General features: G+C 46.8%; 5 protein-coding genes across 5 annotated transcripts; 4 read left to right on the top strand and 1 right to left on the bottom strand.

Moving 5' to 3' along the window:
* Window positions 1-2941, top strand: LOC9634232 (serine/threonine-protein kinase ATG1c). The gene is made up of 13 exons (XM_002981844.2): window positions 1-353; window positions 436-553; window positions 609-667; window positions 725-789; window positions 845-938; window positions 994-1074; window positions 1135-1237; window positions 1290-1335; window positions 1391-1686; window positions 1760-2100; window positions 2151-2382; window positions 2442-2512; window positions 2583-2941. Exons 1-13 carry the CDS (start codon window positions 111-113, stop codon window positions 2805-2807), a joined length of 1974 nt encoding a protein of 657 aa, XP_002981890.1. The 5' UTR covers window positions 1-110; the 3' UTR covers window positions 2808-2941.
* A 98-nt stretch (window positions 2942-3039) lies between these two features.
* On the top strand, window positions 3040-6450 carry LOC9634233. Its single transcript, XM_002981845.2, has 7 exons — window positions 3040-3143; window positions 3334-3571; window positions 3719-3833; window positions 3887-4194; window positions 4262-5882; window positions 5940-6160; window positions 6222-6450. The coding sequence occupies exons 1-7, from the start codon at window positions 3070-3072 to the stop codon at window positions 6300-6302; spliced, it is 2658 nt and encodes an 885-aa protein (XP_002981891.1). The 5' UTR covers window positions 3040-3069; the 3' UTR covers window positions 6303-6450.
* LOC9634234 (superoxide dismutase [Fe], chloroplastic) lies at window positions 6388-7622 on the bottom strand. Its single transcript, XM_002981958.2, has 7 exons — window positions 7422-7622; window positions 7168-7356; window positions 6941-7112; window positions 6817-6884; window positions 6726-6752; window positions 6651-6674; window positions 6388-6595 (listed from the first exon to the last, which is right to left on the bottom strand). Exons 1-7 carry the CDS (start codon window positions 7596-7598, stop codon window positions 6500-6502), a joined length of 753 nt encoding a protein of 250 aa, XP_002982004.2. The 5' UTR covers window positions 7599-7622; the 3' UTR covers window positions 6388-6499.
* A 171-nt stretch (window positions 7623-7793) lies between these two features.
* Window positions 7794-8618, top strand: LOC9634851 (RNA-binding protein 7). Its single transcript, XM_024687025.1, has 4 exons — window positions 7794-7868; window positions 7921-8132; window positions 8186-8324; window positions 8375-8618. Exons 1-4 carry the CDS (start codon window positions 7832-7834, stop codon window positions 8458-8460), a joined length of 474 nt encoding a protein of 157 aa, XP_024542793.1. The 5' UTR covers window positions 7794-7831; the 3' UTR covers window positions 8461-8618.
* A 1477-nt stretch (window positions 8619-10095) lies between these two features.
* LOC9634235 (UDP-glycosyltransferase 88F5) lies at window positions 10096-10800 on the top strand. Its single transcript, XM_002981847.2, has one exon. The coding sequence runs from the start codon at window positions 10096-10098 to the stop codon at window positions 10798-10800; it is 705 nt and encodes a 234-aa protein (XP_002981893.2).
* The last annotated feature ends 9952 nt before the right edge of the window (window positions 10801-20752 follow it).

The following is a 20752-nucleotide window of genomic DNA, read 5'->3' on the forward strand; positions in this document are numbered from 1 at the left end:
CCCTAGCAATGGCAAGGTATTGAGTGTCTCTCACGCATTCTTCCAGCCACCGCCGCGCAGCGAGCGATCGATCGATGATAGGGCAATGATCGCGGCGAATTGCGACGAGGATGGAGCAGCGGGCCCATCAGCCGAGGGCAATCGGTGACTACATCACCAGCCAGGAGATTGGAGCAGGGTCTTTTGCGGTGGTGTGGAAGGCGCGGCACAAAATCACAGGGCATGAGGTCGCGATCAAGGAGATTGGCACTGAGAAGCTCAATAAGAAGCTCCAGGAGAGCCTCCTGTCGGAGATCTCCATCCTCAAGAAGGCGAATCATCCAAATATCATCCGCTTGCATGATATTGTCGAGGTACTGTTTGAGCGCTTGTGTGAGGGATTTTTCTTCCTTTTTCGCTGTGAGATCGCGAGTGAATGAATGGATGGATTCGCAGGCTCCCGATCGCATCTATCTAATTTTGGAGTACTGCGCTGGTGGAGATTTGGCTGGCTACATTCATCGCCATGGCAAAGTTGGTGAATCGGCTGCCAGGAATATCATGCAACAGCTTGGTATGTGGAAGAATTCCTAGTTCTAACGAGGGAATCTAAAGGTTTTGATGGATAGGTTCTGGCCTCCAAGTTCTTCGGAAGAACAACTTGATCCACAGAGACTTAAAGCCTCAGGTATGCTTTCAAGAGTCCAGTTCTTCGCCACTGTTTTACTTCTTTGATTGAGGACAGAACTTACTGCTATCAACAAACGATCACAATGCTGTTCTCAAGATTGCTGACTTTGGATTTGCGCGGTATAGCTCTCCCTTCCTTGCTCCATGTTTCTATATCTTGTTTCTTTGCTTGCAGGTCACTGCAACCTCAAGGTATGGCGGAGACGCTTTGTGGCTCACCTTTGTACATGGCTCCCGAGATCTTACATTGTCAAAAATATGATGCAAAGGTACGTGTCTATGTCGTGTAGAGGCTGCTTTGTTCACCAGCCATTCCTTGTACAGGCTGACTTATGGAGCGTTGGGGCCATTCTCTATCAGCTTGTTCTCGGAAGGCCGCCATTTTCCGGAAATAATCATGTCCAGGTAGGTAAGCTATAATCCTTGAAGCAAAGTCTTGACTTTCGTTGTTTCTTCGTGTTATAGCTTTTGCAAAACATAACAAAGAATGAGGTCCAGTTCCCTCATGCAGCTCAGCTTCATCCTGATTGCATTGATATGTGCCGTAAATTGCTTCGACGGAATCCAGGTTGGCATCTCAATGTAGAATTTCTTTGCCTGACACACCTTTGTGTGTGTAGTTGAGCGTCTTTCGTTTGAGGAGTTCTTTAACCATCCCTTTATGAGGTAAGAAGTTAGTTGGATTTCCTCAAGTGCTTGAAATTTCTGTCTGTTCCCGTAGGCCAAGCTCGTTGAGGCCGTTTCATAAAGCCACTCATACGGACGTGGACTCCTTGGATTCTCATCAGGAAGATTGTTTCCCTTTCCTGATTGATGAGGAACCGCAAGGCACAATCGATATTCCTGTAAAGCAGCCACCGCAAACTCGAATCACAGGCGTGAAGCTATCAAATTCACCTCCTAATCTGTTCAAGGAGCAAAGAGGCATTCCAGATCATGAAGAAACTGGGAAGGTTTATCATATGGCAGAGGCTGAGGCTTGCCAGGACGCTGAAGGATCCAGTTCTCCAAGAACAGGTGCTTATGTTTTTAATTTCCTTTCTCCAAGCTCATTGTTTTATCTTTCCCTTTCGTTTTTTTTTTTTTTCAGTGGTGGATTCAATGGAGTATATAGAGCGAGACTATGTGGTAGTAAAACGGTTCACTTCGCCAGAAGCACTGTCGCTAACATTCAGTGCCTCTCCGAATGACCAGCATGGAAGCAAAGGAGGATCACCTCATAAGAACTTTACAAAGTCTTCATCGCCAGTTCTACATGCTCCTCTTTCAGGTGGTGCTGGCAGTCGAGGTTCCACACCACCAGGTTTGTCTGAAGGATACCATCATCCTGATTCTGGCGACACGCTTGAAGCACCATCTCCTCACCCCGCAACGAGGATATCTGCGCTGCAGTGTTGTGCTCGCTTGGTGGCCGAGCTAGCCACAGATAAGGTTCGTTTATACTTGTTTTACTTTTTGGTGTGGAGCCCTTGGTTTTGCAGTTCAACTCTGGCCATCCTTTGGAATCACTCTCTGTGCATTTGATATGCCTTGCGATTTGGAAGGAAGCGTTGCAAGTGTGCCATGCCTGGGCAGCACCGGCAACTGGTCCCCGAGGCTTGGGAATGCCCAGAGATCAAGAAGGCGCTGCCACTTGCACGCAAGTAGAACACGAGTTTTCTCTCGCAGTTGATCGAGGTGATGGTTATGCTGCTCACTTGCGAAGCATGGACGGTAAGCGATCTAGACACTATATCTCGTTTTCATTCCAACTTACTCTTTCGATTCTCCAGGGAGCGTGGAGATGCCAGACGCAGTCGAGATCATCTTCCAGGCAGCCCTGACAGTCGGCCGAGCTGGAGCGGTAAGCTCTCTCAAGTTTAAGTTTCTTCCAAAGATTTAGAGCTTTCTCTCACTCTCTCGCTTTCTCACAGGTGGAAGAGCTCATGGGAAACGTAGCAAACGCAAGCGTGGCTTATGGAAAAGCCGTGACTTTCCTCTACTTCCTACTCGTGGAGGGCCCTTGTTTGCAGCTAAATCCACCCCTGGCACTGACGCTCGCGGACAGGCAACGATTAAAACGCTACGCTGATATGATAAATGCGCGATTGAAAACGTGTACAGCACAAAGGGACCTCCCACAAGCTGGGAGAAGTTAAAAAGAGTGAAAGAACAAAGGAACAAATCACGGGCCACAGCACGGTGGTGGTAATGTATAGAGACGTACTATGTAATGTAAATAGTAATAATCCACGATAAGCTAACGGCTTTGTTGTGAGCCGTTGAAATCTCAGATGTGGCATCGACGGTGGAGGGGCTATTTTTGGGGTGGGACGGGCTGACGTGCGGAAGACGGGCCGTCGTTGACGGACGTCACATAGACTTACGGCCGAGGGGAAAAACATTTTGGAGGTCTCGGCTATGGCGGAGGACGCTGCCGAGAGGCGCATGGAGCGGCCGCTATTCGGTGTCTCGCCCCCGACGCCTACTGCGAGGTGAGCAATCGAAATCTTTCCTCCAATGTGTATCGCGGTGGCGCCGCGGCAGCGCCGTCGCTCGCCGTGATTCTGGCGCTGGCAGCTGTGCTGTGCGAGTAGCTTGCGAGGGGATGTGATCTTCGGGGTTGTAGGGGTTTAGCGGCATCGCATTGGATGGCCATTGCTCTAATTTCTCTCCTCCTTGCAGCTCCGCGGGTCCAACCCTTGCCGTCCAGGGAAATTATGCGAGCATAGATTGGCATGGCCTAGCCCAGAAGAGGCCAGCGATTTCAGGTACCAGTGCTGGGCCGCCTCGCCCTGCTGTTAGCACAAGCACCGCAGCCGTGTCTGGATCGAGCTCTCACAGGCACCTCTGTAGGCCATGGGACTGTGGGGATTTACTGAGGCGTCTATCCACGTTTAGAACCAGCAACTGGAATGCCCAGGTAAGGAGTTTAGTTTTTTTTTCTGTGCTTTCTCTTTGCTTTTCCTGTTCTTAGAATCCTTGACAGCTTGAGCATAGATAGATTTACTTGGCAAAGTTCTTACTGCTCGAGGAAAAGCTAATACCCTCTGGTTTTGGGATTCCCTAGGTGATCGGTCCGGCCGTTTGCGCAAGGAAAGGCTGGGTCAATGTCGACGTTGATATGATCGCGTGTGAGGGGTGTGACACGCATCTCAGCTTCGCATTACCATTGCAGACTGAAGGTACTAGCAATCAATTGTCAAACATGCTTGAATCGGCGCTTCGTACGTTGTAGTTGAAGCTGCCTCAGAATCGTTTCGGAAGCAGCTGGAAACCAGCCATCAGAGGTCTTGTCCATGGAAGGGGAATGCGTGCTCCGAGTCCCTGGCACAATTCCCAAGCTCTGCTATGGCTTTGATTGGTGGTTACAATGATCGGTGTGACGCGCTGCTTCAACTTCCTAGTCTTCCGGTTGTCTCAACTTTTGCAGTTGATCAGATGAGGCTGTCCAGAGGTCCTCAGATTGAGCGCCTGCTTTCACTGCCTGCAATGCATTTCCCGGAAAGAAATGGAGCGGGACCATTGACAGATGACTTTGTCAAGGTACAGTGGATAGTTTTTCTACAGTGTCCGGATTGTCACTAACAAATCATGGGCTTTCCATCTGCAGGCACAGAGGATCATAAGCTTTTGTGGCTGGGAAGCTCGGTTGCTCCCACACGCTGGAGATCTTGAAGACTACTCAGCCCACTCTTCACGAAAGCCTAACAAGGCTTCTGCGTCCCTCAAGCGGGCGAAGCGGACCATGCCAAGATCTGATAAAGAAGGTGACAGCAGGGGAGCCAGACAGACCGCTTCGACGCTCTTGGAATGTGTCTACTGCGGAGCCAGCGTTCCTATTTTACGCTTTCAGACAGTTGCTCGTCCGGGTGGCGGAAGTACAGGTTCCGAGTATCCATCGTCGGACAACAAAAGTCTTCCCCTAGTTCGAGGAGCCAGCGCAGCGAGTAGCATCGACATTCACAAGAGAAGGCAGCGGTTGGAAGGTGGTGAAGCTGGCGAAGCGACAGAGCAGAAGCCACCATCGCTGACTATCACAGCAGCAAGGGCCTCGCCAACCAACTTGAATGTCACTCCTGTAGCACGACCAGAACAGCAGCCGGAGGGAAGTGAGATGGGAGATTGCGGTGTAGCATCTTACGAGTCGAGAGGGCCACGGGATGATCACCAGGGAACAGCAGCTCAGGGTGACAGTTCCACGTACGTGCCACAGCTCAGGGCTGAGAGCGCTGGGGGTACGAATGGAGATTTTGACAATGAAGACGAGGGAAAGAACGCTGCCGAATCCTCAAAACGCAAGCGCGTGCCAGAGAGCCTAGCAGCTGATCAGCACTCTCTTGGAATGGCTGTCAGTGGCAACGCTGCTACGTGCGAGCAGGAAGGCGAGACTGAAGACCGGAAGAACAAGAAGGTCTGCATTGGGCCGGCAACCGCCATTGAACGGACTGTTAGCCTTGAAGTCCCTGACAACACTTACAACAGGAGTGCGAGAAGCTTGCCAGTACGTCAGGAGAACCTGCGAAGAAGAGTCACCAGAGAGTATCCATGCTCGTCGTCCGTGAATGCCATAGATACCTGCTTCCAGAACAAGATGGAAGACTCTATGGACAGCGTGGAGTTCGCTCCCCAGGATGATGCCCAGCAGCACACTGCTGCAAGTGGATATACAGAGAACGAGTGGCTGTTTGACGAGCCCAACAGTACTGTTCAAGGACAACAGAGCAACTCTTATGCGCCGGCGGCTATCCAAGAACAGGCGACCGGGGAAACTAATGCTGCTGTTATCAGCACTGGCACTGCTACTGGATGCGGTGGAAGCGTCGGTATGGCAGGCATTCGACTCGGCAGTCAGAGGGTTCAGAGCAACGAGGCTGATATTCAAGGAGCGGAGTTATCTGAACTTCAGACCGAGAGTGTCGCGGGAGAACCAGCTGACGCCGTGGTAGACGCAGTAGTGGATCAAGGTGACCCTGGCCTCGTTTGCGACTCAACGCCTCTAACAGCAGCCCAGGACTGTGCCGGTGGTGGGGACGAGTCCGGGGAAAGTGGCTCCAAAGCGAGCCTAAGGCCACGCAATGGGTTTTCAGAAGAGCGAACCATAGACACGACAAATGCCGTGGTGACTGGGTGCTCCATAGGAACGATAGCGAAAGAGATGACGGAGGGGTCCGTGGAGGTGGCAGCAGTCGGTGATAACGTTCGAGCCGTCAATGTTAACAGTGCTCCAACAGGTACTTCCCATTTCCTTTGATTGACTGACTTGTTTCTGAATGGAAACTCTGGAACAGTGAAAGAAGCCGAAGACACGCTTTTCGATCCGATTCGTTGCCATCGGAGCTTCTGTCCTTGGGTGAACGGCCTCGTTTTATCGGCTGCGAATGGCACGTTTGGCCCGGGGCCTGTTTACTGCGGGTGGCAGCTAACTGTGGATGCCTTGGATGCTTTTCACCAGCAGGAGAACGCCTCTGCCGGAGTGACCGAGTCGGAATCTACAGCCTCGATGTGCAAGGTAAAGAAGAATGAAAAGTTGCTGCTCGTGAGATTACTTACTCTGGATGGTTTTGTTTCAGGATGATGGCCGTGGACGAATTTTTGCTCAGGGAAGCTCATCGCAGCCTTGCAACGGGAGTAGCAGGCTGGAGCCCAATTGATGGCTTGAAGTTATGAATCACACTAAGTGGTAACTCTCTTACCAGTAAAGTTCCATTGGATCATTATCTACTTTTTAGAAGAGCATTGGTGCTGATTGTTCATACATGTAGTTGATTTGTTTTTAACACACTTGATTGAGGAGAGCAACTACTGCATCACAAACAAACATTCTTTCTTTTACTAGCACAGAGACAGACTAGAGTTTGGCAGTAGCAGTTTCCAAGCGAGCATTGACAGTGTCCCAGTTGACAAGCTCTCTCAGGAACGTCTCCACGTAATCTGGGCGGCGGTTCTGTAATCAAATCATGGTCAGCTTCTTACTTTGATCGGTTGTTGCTAAAGCTAACCTGGAAATCCAGATAGTACGCGTGCTGGAGAAAAAAGAAGATGATAAGAAACGAAGAAACGAAGAGAAAGCTTACCTCCCAGACGTCGAGGACGAGCAGTGGCTGCAAGTCACGGCCATTAGATCTGGACAAGATCGAGAGAGGGAGGGAAAGATAGCAAACTTACAGTCTCTCCGGACACGAGTGGATTCACCGCGTTGGCTGTTTTCTGGACGATCAGCTTCCCGTCCTTGACTGCAAGCAAGAGGGACGAAACTGTTTGCGTGGAGGAGAAAGAAGATCGAGCTTACGGGAGAGCCAGGCCCATCCGGATCCAAACTGTGTAGTGGCGGCGGCTTTAAACTCCTTGACGAAGTTGTCGTAGGAGCCGAGGTCCCGGTTGATCAAGCCGGAGATATCGCCACTGGGAGCCTTGCCCCCTTTGGCTGTCATGGAGTGGAAGAAGAAGTCGTGGTTCCATGCCTGCCAAAGAGAGAATTGTGAGAGATCTCAATGGAGAAAGAACAAAGCCATAGACCTGCGCGGCATTGTTGAAAGCTGGCTGGGCGTTTCCACCGCCATAAGTTTTGGTGATGATGTCTTCCAGCTTGAGGCTCTCGAGCTCCGTCCCAGAGATTTGCTTGTTGAGGTTGTCAATGTATGCGCGCTGGTGCTTCCCCCAGTGGAACTCCAGCGTCGTCTTGCTCATGAATGGCTCCAGCGCATTCTAGAACACACAGTCGAGAAAAGAAAGGAGGAAATCCAATCGATCGCAATCGCGCAGCGCGTTACCATCTCGTAGGGGAGCGGCGGGAGCTCGAATTTGGCAACCACGGCAGACATTCTTCCCGACGATCTCGCCCTCCTGCTCCTCACTGCGATCGCTCTCCCTGTGATCGATCCTAGCGATGGCGATGGCGGCGAGCGCGTGTATGGCACAAGCCCTAGGCCTATCGCTGCCTGCGCCATATCTTCCACGAGCAATGTACTACCTATGTACTAGCAAGAAATTTTCTATATACACACACAGCGTACTTCAAAAATGGTAGTACTACTTCTATCCAACGGCTGCAAATAGACGGCAGCGATGTGCCCTAAATTTAAGCCCTTTCTTTAAAACTGGATAGCATATTCGCATCTCGTGCCTTTTACTAGGGTTCTTGGTGTGGGCAAAAGGGTAAATTGCTAGTTAGGGTTCCGCGATGCCGGGAGGGAACGTCGATGCGACTCTGTATGTGAGTAAGTGAAGCGCTGGGCATTGGAAGATGGTCTCTAAGATTTGCTTTTGTAGGTAATCTGGATGATCGAGTGGACGAGCGAGTGCTGTATGATATAATGGTGCAAGCGGGACCTCTGGTAGAAGTTTACATTCCCAGAGATAAAGAGACTAAACGCCACAGAGGGTATGGATTTGCAGAGTATGAGAGTGAGGAGAGCGCAAGCTACGCGCTCAGGCTTTTCTCTGGGCTCGTCACACTGCACAACCGGCCTGTGAATTTCGCGGTATGGGAAAAGAGGATATTTTTTTGGTTCCTCGATTGACGAATTACTTGCAGTTCTCTGGGGGTGCGAAGAAAGTACCGCAGCAGCAGCAGCAGCAGCAACAATCAAGCTTGTTCGATCCAACACTGGATCAAACACCTCCCAGCAGCAAGTTTGAGAGATTTCTATCGGCTTCTTCGTCGTCGGACAGAGGTTTGTTTGGTGAAATGGTCTTGAGTGTGTCTAATCGTTTTGGTTTCTAGAGTCGTATTATTCAGGCCAGCACCGCTCCTCGCGTTATAGTTCCCGAGTTGCGATGCTTGTCCAAAGAACTAACCACGGGCGCTAGTAACTATAATGAATGTTATGTTAGTACCATTGACTTCCAACACTTAGTCTGCATATCAACCACAACGTAAATACTTCTCACCTCAAAATTACATTGTAAAGGACAATCTTCTTACTCTTGGAAATATTGCCAGTGGAAATACTAAGTCATGAACTTTACAACTTCTGTCGGAGAGAGCAATTGACAAAGTCGTGAATAGTTCCAGAAAGCTTTTGGTCAAACAGCGCGTACTTCTTTCTCGAGACTCGTCCACTCTTGATGGCCAAGTTTCAATCCAAGCTTCACGACGAAGGTGAAGAAGCTCATACAAGCAATCAAAAGGGACATCTTTCCATTTCCAGATCCGAAAGTTATCATGGAATCTTCTTCCTCGTTTATCGTTCTCAATTCCAGCGACGAGCCGGGCTTGTTTGTGTTCAACACCAACAAGGAGGAGTGGAGCGAATGGCCAATGTGCCACACTCACAACCAGTCGGAGCTCTCTTGCCCCTGTTCTCGCTTGCTCTGCTTCACCAATGGCTCAGGCATCCATGTCCATCACACACAAACAAACCAGCGGGAGGAGCTAGCAAACATTACCGGTTGTATCAGGGAGGGCTACTTCAATATCTGGCACTGCTCCTTGTCCCCGGATAATCAGAGCTTGGAGCAAGTGGTATACAACGAAGCAAAGCGCGAGGTGATTCTTTACGACTCGGGCGATGGAGCTCTAGAGGCTCACAAGAGCAAACTCGATAGCAAGGAGTTGGAGCTCTTGAGCGATGTCTGTCTTGATCGGAACAACAACAAAGCCTACCTTCTCTACTGTTGTGGCGAGTTGGCCACTTACGATCTAGAAAGCCACGAGTTGTCCTTCTACAAGTTGGAGATCCTGGAAAGTTATGTCTCCGATGCTTCTCTCGACTTAAACACATCAGTGGTGGCGTGCAAGAACAACGCATTCATGGTGGGCTATCTGCTAGTGGAATGTGATGAATACGATCACGTTGGTATATGGAAGCTTGACATGGAGGGCAAGAGATGGGAGCTTGTTTCTAAAGTTCCACACTCCGATGGGTACGTAGAAGATGAGGAGGGCAACGGGAGTTATGACGAGGATGTGATAGCGTACCGGATTACTCGTTGCTGCAGCAATGGAGTTGACAAGATCTGGATTGCCATTGACAAGTGTGAGTTCATGTGGATGTATAGTGTGGATGCCGACACATGGAGAAAGCTTCCAAGCTATTCACAGGCTAAAAAGGCTTGACGCCACAGAGGGTTGCAGAGTATGAGAGTGAGGAGAGCGCAAAGCTTGTGGTATGCCACGTGGCACTTAGGGGGTTTCATTTCTCGATTGTGGTAGCGGAGCAACCACAGCAATGCTGCAAAGATGAGGTAGAGAGCCCAAGGAGAATCTCCAATAGGATCAGGATTAGGAGATTGTCTGTGATCTAGACAAGGGGTTAAATATGTATTTAAGATATGCTAAAAGAGTATTATCATTTTGTATTGATATACTTAAGGTCATTATAAATATGGGTCAAAACTCATTTACTAACTCTTACAGAGAATCAAGGTGCTAAATAATTGTTGCAAGAGAATGGAAAAGAAATTACTCCTTTGACTTATGAATCTTTTATTAAAAAAATTGCAATGCTTCCCATCGAAGTACTTCACTCCAGATGCACTGATCGCCACCAAGGAATCCTCGGTGTTGAGGACTCCGAGGAAGAAAGGTTCCTGAGCTGGCTCAATGAGCAGCCTGTGGAGTCCGTGCTCTACGTCTCGTTTGGAAGCTTTTCACTCTTGACTCCGCGGCAAATTTCCGAGCTTGCTCTCGGGCTGGAGGCCAGTCAGCAGCGTTTCCTCTGGGTGGTGCCCGTAAAGAACAAGTCGATGGAGGAGCTCGAGGCTCTACTTCCAGAGGGATTTCTAAAACGCACCGAGGAGCGAGGCCTTGTGCTGCCTGGCTGGGCACCGCAGCATCTTATACTCGCCCACTCGTCGCTGGGAGGATTTATCATGCACTGCGGCTGGAACTCGACACTGGAAGCTATAACTCTAGCTGGAGTGCCGGTGATCGGGTGGCCTTTCCTTGGAGACCAGGCCCCAAACTGCCGATATCTGGTCGATGGCCTCTGCATTGGAGTGGAAGTTATCGGCAATGATAATGGATTAGTGGAGAGCGACGAGGTGGAACGAGCTGTGAGGGAGATTATGGACAGTCCTTGGGTGGAAGGGATGAAAAGCCGAGTGAAGGATCTCAAAGCCGCGGCAAGTAGAGCTGTGGCTCAAGGTGGAAGCTCTCAAAAAAACTTTGATGTATTTGTTGCAAGAATTAAGTCACTGGGGGTTTGAAAATACTAGAGGATTTTTTAAGGAAGAATCTACTTTATTTTGTAACCAATATAATAAATGTTTTGCATACTATTTGATAGATATTATGTTTCTATGTTCTTTTCCAATATCAATGGATTTTTTGTATAAAGATACTTTTGGTATCTCAAAAGAGATAAGAAGTGTACATGCTTCAAATTGTAGTGCATGCATGTAATAGGACATTTCATATATTGTTAACCCCTGATCTAGAGATTATCAGGTCTTAGAGTTTAAGAGATGCTTCCTTCTGTTTTAATACCTTGTGTTTCTTGGCATTAGATGTGGAAGGTAATCCAGTTTATTAATGATTGGTTTCAAATGCTTTTGCGGGCAATATTAGAAATGACTTTGATTCACTATTAATTTGCTCTCTATGGAATTTGAAGTTCTTATTATGAGTATAGTTCCTTTTTAAGTTTGTTTCAAATTTGTGTCATTGAAATGTTTCTTTCCAAATTTACTAGAAAATGTAGAGAAAGAGGAGGAAGATGGCCTTCTATCCAATTTTAGTGACTCGGATTGTGTTTTATATGTGGATAGCAACAATGATGTTCTCCTAGTGGTTTGATTAGTTTCCAACTTCCTAGATTCAATTCATTTGCATGTTTCTAAGTCTTTCATCAGTTTTTTGCGATTGAGGGGATTTGGTAGTCAAGCCACATTTGGCACTTGGATGCACCTAAAGATCCTCGAGACTAAGACTACAACTTACCTCACATGCTACCTTAGAATTTCCAAATCAACACTGTACAAATATGTATGGCTTGTCAATCAAAATTGGAGAGGTGTATACTACAAGGTACCACATAAAAAAGTATTTCATCACATCCGAACTAACAATGCCATGAATCAAGGTGGCACAAATTGGGGGATTATCAATTCTTGATTTAATTGTTGAATTGAAAGATAATAGTTTAGCTGACACCAAATTCATGACACCTTAGCCACTCACAACCTAACTAGGCTACAACAAAGGCACTTAACAAGGATTTGACAATGGATTTACAAGAATTAAGAGGGTTATGTAAGGAATCAACTCTCCAAGATGTCGTAGGCTAAAGGATCCCCGAAAGCATGACCAAAATGACAAAGAGTTCATCGGATGGGACCAAGTCGAAGATCGAGTCCAAGACCAACTCTAAAACTGAGTTCGAGATAGAGTTCGAGATCGAGCCCAAGGCCGAATTGGAGACCGAGTTCGAGACCGAGTTCGAGACCGAGTTCAAGATCCAAATTGGGTCCGAGGTCGAGTCTGAAGTCGGGTCCGAGATTGGGTCCGAGATCGAGTCCGAGATCGAGTCCGAGACCGAGTCCGAGACCGAGTCCGAAGTCGGTTCCGAGATCAAGTCCAAGATCGAGTCCGAGACCGAGTCCGAGTACTAATACGGGTCAAGGGGTGAAAGCCCAAAGCATGCGTCTCCTAGGGGGGGGTGCAAGGGGTTCCAAAAGTATAGTAGGGATAGTGAGGTCCAGGAACCAATTTTGAAAGAACTCTCCAATGGTGCTTCCAAACTGGCTTGAGGTTGAGATTGGGGCTGAGGGGCCTTGGGTGGGAGTGAGCAAGGACTTGGGTGCTGTCAGAGGGGCCACCCTAGGAAGTGCTCAAGAGCAGCTCCCACTCCCGAAAGGGAAACCAACTGCGGTGCTCCCGGCTCATGTGGAGTGGTGCCCCACTTGAGTACCATGCAGCTCATTGGTCCTCGCCCTTCCTAGGGGCTTGGGCCTTCCTTCGGGATGGAAGTGGGGGGGTAGAGGTACCCATACCGAGCCGTTAGGCCACGGTGTTTCGCCCCGGCATCCCGAAGTAAGTGTTGCACCCAAGACTTGGGATTTAGAGGGTCCCATGATCAAGTCTTGTGGTACCAAGGGGTGTTAGGAACCTGGAGGCTTGGTGTGCTTGGCTGCTTGTGCCTATGGGGAGTGTAGCCGAACCTTAAGTCCAGTCTAACCTGGGGAGGGGGATTGGGAGAGATTTGGGAATCCGTGGATGGGTGGCTAACGCTCCGTTGCTCGTGCAGTGAGTAGCTGAAACCAAGTAGGACTATGTAGGAGCTGGTACCATAGGAGGGAACCTTGGCGAGGGAACTTAGCAAAAACCAAGGCAGTGTTGGACGGATAGACGAGGTAAGTTGGCAAATTGGAAAAAGAAAAATTTATGGCTTACAATTTGGTATCAGAGCCTTTTCCTCGGTTCTAACGAAGGATAAAAGCGGATTGCTGGGAGATGGTAAAGGCGGGGCATAAACGAACCAAGGCGGAGACAGAACCTCTGCCAGAGTTGGAGCCTCCGGTTGAACAAGAGGCTATGGATGAGGAATCCTTGCATGAGGAGGACTCTAGTGAGGAAACTTCCAAACAGGAGTCCGGTGGTGAGGTTCGGTCGTCTAAGGCTCGATTGAACGTTTTAGAAGGACAATTGGCACAGACCAATGCCTTGCTGGAGACTCTTGTGCGCAAGCTAAAGCGTGACGAGAAGCGGAAGAAAAGGCAAAAGACTGCGGATGCTGGCAGCGCAGAAGGTGCGGACCCTTCGGCAGGGACTGAGGCAAAACCAAACAAGGTCGAACAAACCAAAGTGGAATCAGTCCCACAAGCAGTGCCCAAGTACAAACCAAAGCCCCCACCAGTCTTCAAGGGAGTGAATGACTATAAGGTGGTGGAGGATTGGTTTTACGATATGGAGGATTACTTCTAAGCGTTATGGTTACCGAGCTCAGAGAAGGTCCTATGTGCAAAACCATACTTGGCAGATAATGCCAAGTCTTGGTGGAGAACGACGGAGGCCAACGAAGGACCGGTGGCCACTTGGGACATGATGAAGGCGAGGATTTGTGCGACTTACATTCCTCTGAATGCTACTCTGCATCTAAGAGATGAGTTGAGTAGGCTAAAGTAGACCGGAACCATTCAGGAGTATGTGAATGGGTTCATGGCAAAGAGGATACTTGTCACGGATATGGGGGATATGGATGTGTTCTATGCCTTCATATCGGGCTTGCAAACCTGGGTTTGCGGCGAGGTGATACAGTGGAACCCGACTAATTACAAAGAAGTGTTGGATGCGGCTATCAAAGTGCATTTCAACGATAACTTGCGAAAGGGGAACACGACGGGGTCGGGGTCCACGTTTAGCAAAGGGGCCAAACCAAGGGGAACATATAGCAAAGGAAAATTCAAGAAGAGTTTCTCTAAGAATGAGTCCTCAGGGTTCCGGAAAAGCAAATTCGGTGGCCAGCGAGCAAGTACGTGGGGGAGTCAAGCAAAAAGAGACAAACCCACAGATAAGAAGGTTAAGTCGTTTAGCAGCATAGGAAACAACGTATGCTACAACTGCGGTGAAGCGGGACACTTTTCGAGGGAGTGTCCCTACCCGAAGAAGGCTAGAGCCAATATGGCCATTAAGTTGGGTGAAGTCCAAACTGAGGTATGTGATGCAGCCCCTAGCTCAAAGTTACTCATTACACGAGCAACTTTGGCAGAGAGTCGTTCGCGACATCTACTAGCCCTCCGAGGGAAGCTCGGAGGTAGCTTTGTTAAGATCCTTATTGACACAGGTGCTTCGGATAATTTTGTGGCTGCAGACATAGTCTGGCAAGCCAGACTAACGGTGCAGCAGCTGGGCGAACCAAGGACTATAGAGTTTGTTCAAGGTAGCCAAAGCACCAATGAGGTACTTTGACAAGCGAGAGTCGAAGTAGGGACTTGGGAAGTAGACATGGACTTCACCGTGTTGGACATGGCGGGATTTGACATGATCTTCGGGATGGATTGGTTCAATCGGTTCGTGGTAGCCCTGCATGGACAAAGTAGAAACCTTGTGGTACTAGCGAATGCCCAAGGAAGAAGATCCAGGGTGGAGGCCCAGGATCTAAAGGTAGGGCAATACAAGGCTAAAGATTCGTGCTTAAACCTGGTGTCCACGAGAGGACAACTCACTAAAGGGACCAAGGCTGCATTTTTGTGCTTACTCTCGGTGAGGAGTGACAAAAATATAGGAATGGAAGAAGTACCTTTAATGATCCAGCGGGTGTTGGACCAATTCCGAGATACCATGCTGGAGGACCTATCAGCGAGGTTGCCCCCCACACAACCGATAGAACATAAGATTGAGCTAGTCGAGGGTGCTGAGGCGGTGGTTCGTCCCCCCTATCGTTTGAACGAAAAAGAACTCGCGAAGCTCAAGTGCCAACTAGAGGAGTTGGTGGACAAAGGGTATGTTAGGTTGAGCAAGTCGCTGTATGGGGCGCCAGTGTTATTTGTGAAACAGAAAGATGGATCTATGTGCATGTGCATAGACTACCGGTTGCTCAACAAATATACAAAGAAGAATAAGTACCCTTTGCCAAGGATTGAAGATCTGTTCGATAGGTTGGGAAAGGCAAAATACTTCTCGAGGATTGACCTAAGGTCAGGATACTACCAAATTAGGGTAGCAGAGGAAGATATCGAGAAGACAACTTGTCGAACGAGGTATAGGAGCTTCGAGTTTCTAGTGATGCCCTTCGGGCTATGCAATGTGCCAGCAACGTTTTCGGCGTTGATGAACCATATCTTTGTACCCTATCTGGATCACTTTGTGGTTGTCTATATTGACGACATCTTGATCTATAGCGAAACGCTAGAGGAGCATGCCAAACACTTGACGAAGGTGTTTGAGAAACTAAGGGAACACCAGCTGTATGCTAAAGAGAGCAAATGTGACTTTGCTCAATAACTCTCAAAGGTGTCGTAAGCTAAAGGATCCCTGAAAGAATGACCAAAATGACAAAGAGTTCATCGGATGGGACCGAGTCAAAGATCGAGTCCAAGACCGACTCTGAGACCGAGTTCGAGATAGAGTCCGGGATCGAGCCCGAGGCCGAATCGGAGACTGAGTTCGAGACCTAGTTTGAGACAGAGTCCGAGATCCAAATCAGGTCCGAGACCGAGTCCGAAGTCGAGTCCGAGATCGGGTCCGAGATCGAGTCCGAGATCAAGTCCGAGACCGAGTCCGAAGTCAGGTCCGAAATCAAGTCCGAGATCGAGTCTGAAACCGAGTCCGAGTACTAATACGGGTCAAGGGGTGAAAGCCCAAAGCGTGCGTCTCCCAGGGGGGGGGGGGGGGGGGGGGCTACAGGGGGTTCCAAAAGTATAGTAGGGATAGTGAGGTTCAGGAACCAGTCTTGAAGGAACTCTCCAGTGGTGCTTCCAAACTGGCTTGAGGTTGAGACTAGGGCCGAGGGGCCTTGGGTGGGAGTGAGCAGGGACTTGGGTGGTGCCGGAGGGGCCACCCTAGGAAGTGCTCAAGAGTAGCTCCCACTCCCGAAAGGGAAACTGACTGGAGTGCTCCCGGCTCATATGGAGTGGTGCCCCACTTGAGTACCATGCAGCTCATTGGTCCTCGCCCTTCCTAGGGGCTTGGGCCTTCCTTCGGGATGGAAGTGGAGGGGTAGAGGTACCCATACCGGGCCGTTAGGCCACGGTGTTTCGCCCTGGCGTCCCGAAGCAAGTGTTGCACCCAAGACTTGGGATTTAGAGGGTCCCATGATCAAGTCTTGTGGTACCAAGGGGTGTTAGGAACCTGGAGGCTTGGTGTGCTTGGCTGCTTGTGCCTATGGGGAGTGTAGCTGAACCTTAAGTCCAGTCTAACCCGGGGAGGGGGATTGGGAGAGGTTTGGGAATCCGTGGATGGGTGGCTAACGCTCCGTTGCTCGTGCAGTGAGTAGCTGAAACCAAGTAGGACTATGTAGGAGCTGGTACCATAGGAGGGAACCTTGGCGAGGGAACTTAGCAAAAGCCAAGGCAATGTTGGACGGATAGACGAGGTAAGCTGGCAAATTGGAAAAAGAAAAATTTATGGCTTACAGCTGATACACTGTTATATGGATTGTGAGTATTCTTTCATTTTTGCCTTTTTGTGATCACATATGATAATATGTTTATTGTAGCATATTGCAAGTTTGTAAGTTATGGTTTCTATGTACATGCCATTATTTGTGGGGCAACTCATTATATTGTATCTTGCAAGCTTGTTACCTCCAAAGAATCCCATGCAATATTCAATACATATGGATAGATTTTTTATCGATTTGGAAGACCTAAGCATATCCAGAGTGACAATGCTCCAAAGCACAATGAGGTCGAGAGGGACATGGTCCACTATTGGAGTCTTATAGATAGAAGCTTTATATGTGGGACATTAATATGTAATTAAGTATTCACGATGTTAAAATTTTATCCAAATAAGGACTAAATCCATTTCATTTTGCAGCACATAGAGCATTTGTGGAGAGAGCTCTTTGAGTGTATGGTGTTGTTTTATAAGCACTTTTTCAAGTTCATAGAAGACAAAAATTCTCAATGTATCTAATCCATGGCATAAACAAAGTTTACATTATGTCTTTGCTCCATACCTCAAGAAGGATATTTCGCACTAGATTGCAATCTAGAATCTCTATAAGGATTGTTTGTATTGATGTGCTAATTACTTCAAACCATTTTATGTTTTTGCAAATTTATTTCAACTGATGGAACAAGAGTTTGGGTAAGAATTTTGGTAATGTTACAAATTTTTCCTAAATTGTGTTTTTGTAAGATTATGCCAATTATTGATGGAAAGATATTGAAGATTTACTTGGACCATTTCTCTCCAATGTCAAAGGTGCAATTCTATCAGAGGTAATCTTTAGAGCAAGAATAGAACAATTTATTTTAATCTATTTCATTTTACTTGGCTACCTTACAGATTTTTTATATTGTTTGAAACTAGATTTTTTTGATACATCAAGAGGGACTTAACTTTGATAAGAAATATTTATGTTATTTGGATCTAACAATAGAGTATGCAATGGTTAATATCATGGTTGTAGATTTACCATTACATTAAGAGTGTCTTGCCTATAACAACACCAGTGAAGCAATGAGCTTTGGAAAAATTATACTTGGGTATACTTGGAGAAAACTATTAGAGTTTTCTTTAGTGTAAATTTAAAATTAAATTCAATTCTTGACTTTTCTAAATTTTATGGTTGCCATGTTCAAGATTAGGGTATACACCAAGTCCCACCCATATTAAATGTGCCTTGAATACAAGGTGATGGCAATGTTACATATGATTTTGTTGATGGTTTGTTCATTCTTTGATCGATTTGCGTGAGGCAAGGCTTGTAACACACACTCCCCCAATTGCAGGACCATTGCCTAAGCAAGAGCACCATAGCTGTGATGGTGGGTAGCTTCTCCTCGATCAGGTTTGCTGTGATTTTTAGACTTGAAGTAAGAACCTCGCCTACCTTAATAATAATAGACACTATGTAGGAAACACTTCACAAGCACGCACCCAATTACTTGATATTCCACAATTGGCAAACCAATAGTCCTACAAGACACATGCCAGCCAATCGATTTGCCAAGTTCTACAGCAAGGACATCAATTCCAACAGCATCCCACCTATAGCTCTCGATTGCATTTGAGTAAGTAGAGTGCCACCTAACATTGCATATGTTGTAGCATATGTGGAACCTCTAGCATGTTTCGTTCTCCTTGCCTTCTCTAGAAAGTAGCAGCCCGAGTGTCTGAAACAAGCAAGTCCAAATGCCTCAAGCCCATAGTGTTGTCTAATCTACAATGCTACCACCAACATTAACTATGGGACATTTCATGCAAGCCCATATAATGCCATTGCTATCAGCCCATCTGCACCTACCACTATTCCATTATCTATTACAATGATCACAACTCCATCTACTAGTACAAGTGCCACTACCTAGCCATCTACCTCCCAAAGCAACAAGTAGTCTAGCTTGGTAAGTTTTTCATTCATACTTATCTTTTTTCCATGTGTTTTTCCATGTAGGGTGAGTTGACAATGCTGCCATACCAGTAAGTTCATAGTTCCCCATCAGAATTCCACAACTACTCCCAAGGATTGAGATTGTCATTTAGTGGAGCTTTGACATTTAGATATATCTAAGGACCCTTAACATAGGTTGCCATCTAAGCCATAAGTATACCATGACCCCATGGACTCTTGCTTTTTTTTCCTTAGATTCCTTTGATTTATTTTTGTTTTGCTATGATAGACTTTCTCACCACTTTTGGTTGCAATGGACACCTATATCAATAACAATCAACAATTTTTATTTTATCATCGTGGACTCCATGGCAATCAGTCCAAAGTCATTGGTGGCATGTCATTTTTAACACCCTTGATCCCCTGGTTGTTCACCACAACCCTTGTTACCAAGTGGATTGCAATCCTGAAGACTTGGCATCTACACTTCTATGGCCGGAAAATAAAGCCATTGGTGAAAGTGATAGAACTTGATAAGATGGTAATGGACCTCCCAAAGTGTCTCATATGGGGAGGCTTATACTCCAGCATTCCTTTCTAATTTGGCATAACCCAATATACAATTCTACTATCACTCCAATCCTTAGAAATTTAACCTTTATCCATGACCAACCTTGTCTAGTGTTCAAGACAATCCAATGGTGGTTAGGCCCATGCCAAGTCCACAAAATTTTGCTTCAAATCTATCTAGTCTTGCTATTGGCCTCCTCAAATATCATGGGGAGCTATAGCAAACAAGGCCAATGCCAATCAGGCGATAATAATTTACCTATACAATGTCATAGAGTATTTTACTAACAAACATTGGCTAAGTTATCAAAAGTAGGCTTGAACGCTTGAGGAAAGGATGCTTACGAATATAAGCCATTATCTTCTCCTCACAAATATATGTTGTGATCCTTGCAATTGTAATTGCTACAAATGCCTTGACTACAGATGATAATCCCTTGGTGATAGCCATTCCTCTCGAGGCTAGCCGCGCAAGAACCAAACTGTAAACAACCAAATAGAACAACTCGAGAAATAATCTATATGGGTTCAAATATAGAAGGAAAGGGCCCATGAATAAAAATGCCTTTTTCCAATCGGTTAAGGGTCTTGGGATATTTAGGGTTAAACGTCCTTAGGTTTGAATAATACTGACCTCCTGGGAAGTCCAAAATTCAAGAGCTTATATTTGGTATTAGAGGGGTCTTAGGTCCGACTTTGTTAATTAGTTAGGGGAATCATACCATATGTTGATTGACATCTAGCTAGTCCAATTTGCTCTAGCTGAATTCAACCTAAGGGGTAGGGTGTCAAGAGAGCTGTAGCTCTCAGCTTCTGTTCACAAGGGTGTGAACTTGCAGGGAAGCATAATAAATTATAAGTAACCAAAAGGAACAACTTAAAAGACGATCCATAAGGGTTCAAATATATAAGGAAAGGGCTTATGAATAAAAGTGCACCTCTTTTTCCAATCAGTTAATGTTCTTAGGATATTTGGGGTTAAGTGTCCTTGGGTTTGAATAGTATTGGGCTAGTTGACCTCTCAAAAAGTCTAAAATTCAAGAACTTACACAAACCAAGATGAGAATAATGAAGAAGAAGACTCTGTGATGAAGAGGACATTCTTCCACTCCTAGAAGGACAATATAAACATCACAAAAGTCGAAAAATAAAGTGATAGTGGGGATGAACCACGCCAAAGATCTCGAAAGACATCCTTGTCACAAGAGATAGTGGCTCCTAGCCATGCAGCTAGTAAAAAGCATCATGCTGTGATTGGAGGATCAATCTTTGGCTACAACATTGGGATCTTGAATAAAATTGATCAATCATACTTTTTGTGTAGGGACGTATATAAGAATTGGGTTGGATGTACAATAATTGAGAAAACTATTTCATACTGCTAAAATATTATATTGTAAATTTTTCTTTTTCTACATCAAGAAAGCTATACTTTGGCTATACAAACTTGCTCACACACGTTTGAGGCTATCTCACATTCTGGTAAGCACTGGATTGCTTATGGATTAGTGTTCCCTCATTTTTCCTTTTAGATTGCACCAAACAAAAAATTCAGTTATTTCCAATTTGCCTTCAATGTTAATTTTTGC

Source organism: Selaginella moellendorffii, unplaced genomic scaffold, assembly GCF_000143415.4.
Source record: "Selaginella moellendorffii unplaced genomic scaffold, v1.0 SELMOscaffold_51, whole genome shotgun sequence".
Classification (NCBI taxonomy): domain Eukaryota; kingdom Viridiplantae; phylum Streptophyta; class Lycopodiopsida; order Selaginellales; family Selaginellaceae; genus Selaginella; species Selaginella moellendorffii.

What these genes read in the sequence shown, in the direction of transcription:
- LOC9634232 (XM_002981844.2), top strand. Translation starts at nt 111, where the DNA reads ATGGAGCAGCGGGCCCATCAGCCGAGGGCAATCGGTGACTACATCACC. An exon ending in GTCAAAAATATGATGCAAAG is followed by an intron (nt 939 to 993) that starts GTACGTGTCTAT and finishes TTCCTTGTACAG; the next exon opens with GCTGACTTATGGAGCGTTGG. An exon ending in CCGGAAATAATCATGTCCAG is followed by an intron (nt 1,075 to 1,134) that starts GTAGGTAAGCTA and finishes TTCGTGTTATAG; the next exon opens with CTTTTGCAAAACATAACAAA.
- LOC9634234 (XM_002981958.2), bottom strand. Translation starts at nt 7,598, where the DNA reads ATGGCGCAGGCAGCGATAGGCCTAGGGCTTGTGCCATACACGCGCTCG. An exon ending in CGGATGGGCCTGGCTCTCCC is followed by an intron (nt 6,885 to 6,940) that starts GTAAGCTCGATC and finishes TCTTGCTTGCAG; the next exon opens with TCAAGGACGGGAAGCTGATC. An exon ending in CACTCGTGTCCGGAGAGACT is followed by an intron (nt 6,753 to 6,816) that starts GTAAGTTTGCTA and finishes CGTGACTTGCAG; the next exon opens with CCACTGCTCGTCCTCGACGT.
- LOC9634851 (XM_024687025.1), top strand. Translation starts at nt 7,832, where the DNA reads ATGCCGGGAGGGAACGTCGATGCGACTCTGTATGTGA. An exon ending in CGATGCGACTCTGTATGTGA is followed by an intron (nt 7,869 to 7,920) that starts GTAAGTGAAGCG and finishes TTGCTTTTGTAG; the next exon opens with GTAATCTGGATGATCGAGTG. An exon ending in ACCGGCCTGTGAATTTCGCG is followed by an intron (nt 8,133 to 8,185) that starts GTATGGGAAAAG and finishes AATTACTTGCAG; the next exon opens with TTCTCTGGGGGTGCGAAGAA.
- LOC9634233 (XM_002981845.2), top strand. Translation starts at nt 3,070, where the DNA reads ATGGCGGAGGACGCTGCCGAGAGGCGCATGGAGCGGCCGCTATTCGGT. An exon ending in ATTACCATTGCAGACTGAAG is followed by an intron (nt 3,834 to 3,886) that starts GTACTAGCAATC and finishes CGTACGTTGTAG; the next exon opens with TTGAAGCTGCCTCAGAATCG. An exon ending in TGTTAACAGTGCTCCAACAG is followed by an intron (nt 5,883 to 5,939) that starts GTACTTCCCATT and finishes ACTCTGGAACAG; the next exon opens with TGAAAGAAGCCGAAGACACG.
- LOC9634235 (XM_002981847.2), top strand. Translation starts at nt 10,096, where the DNA reads ATGCTTCCCATCGAAGTACTTCACTCCAGATGCACTGATCGCCACCAA.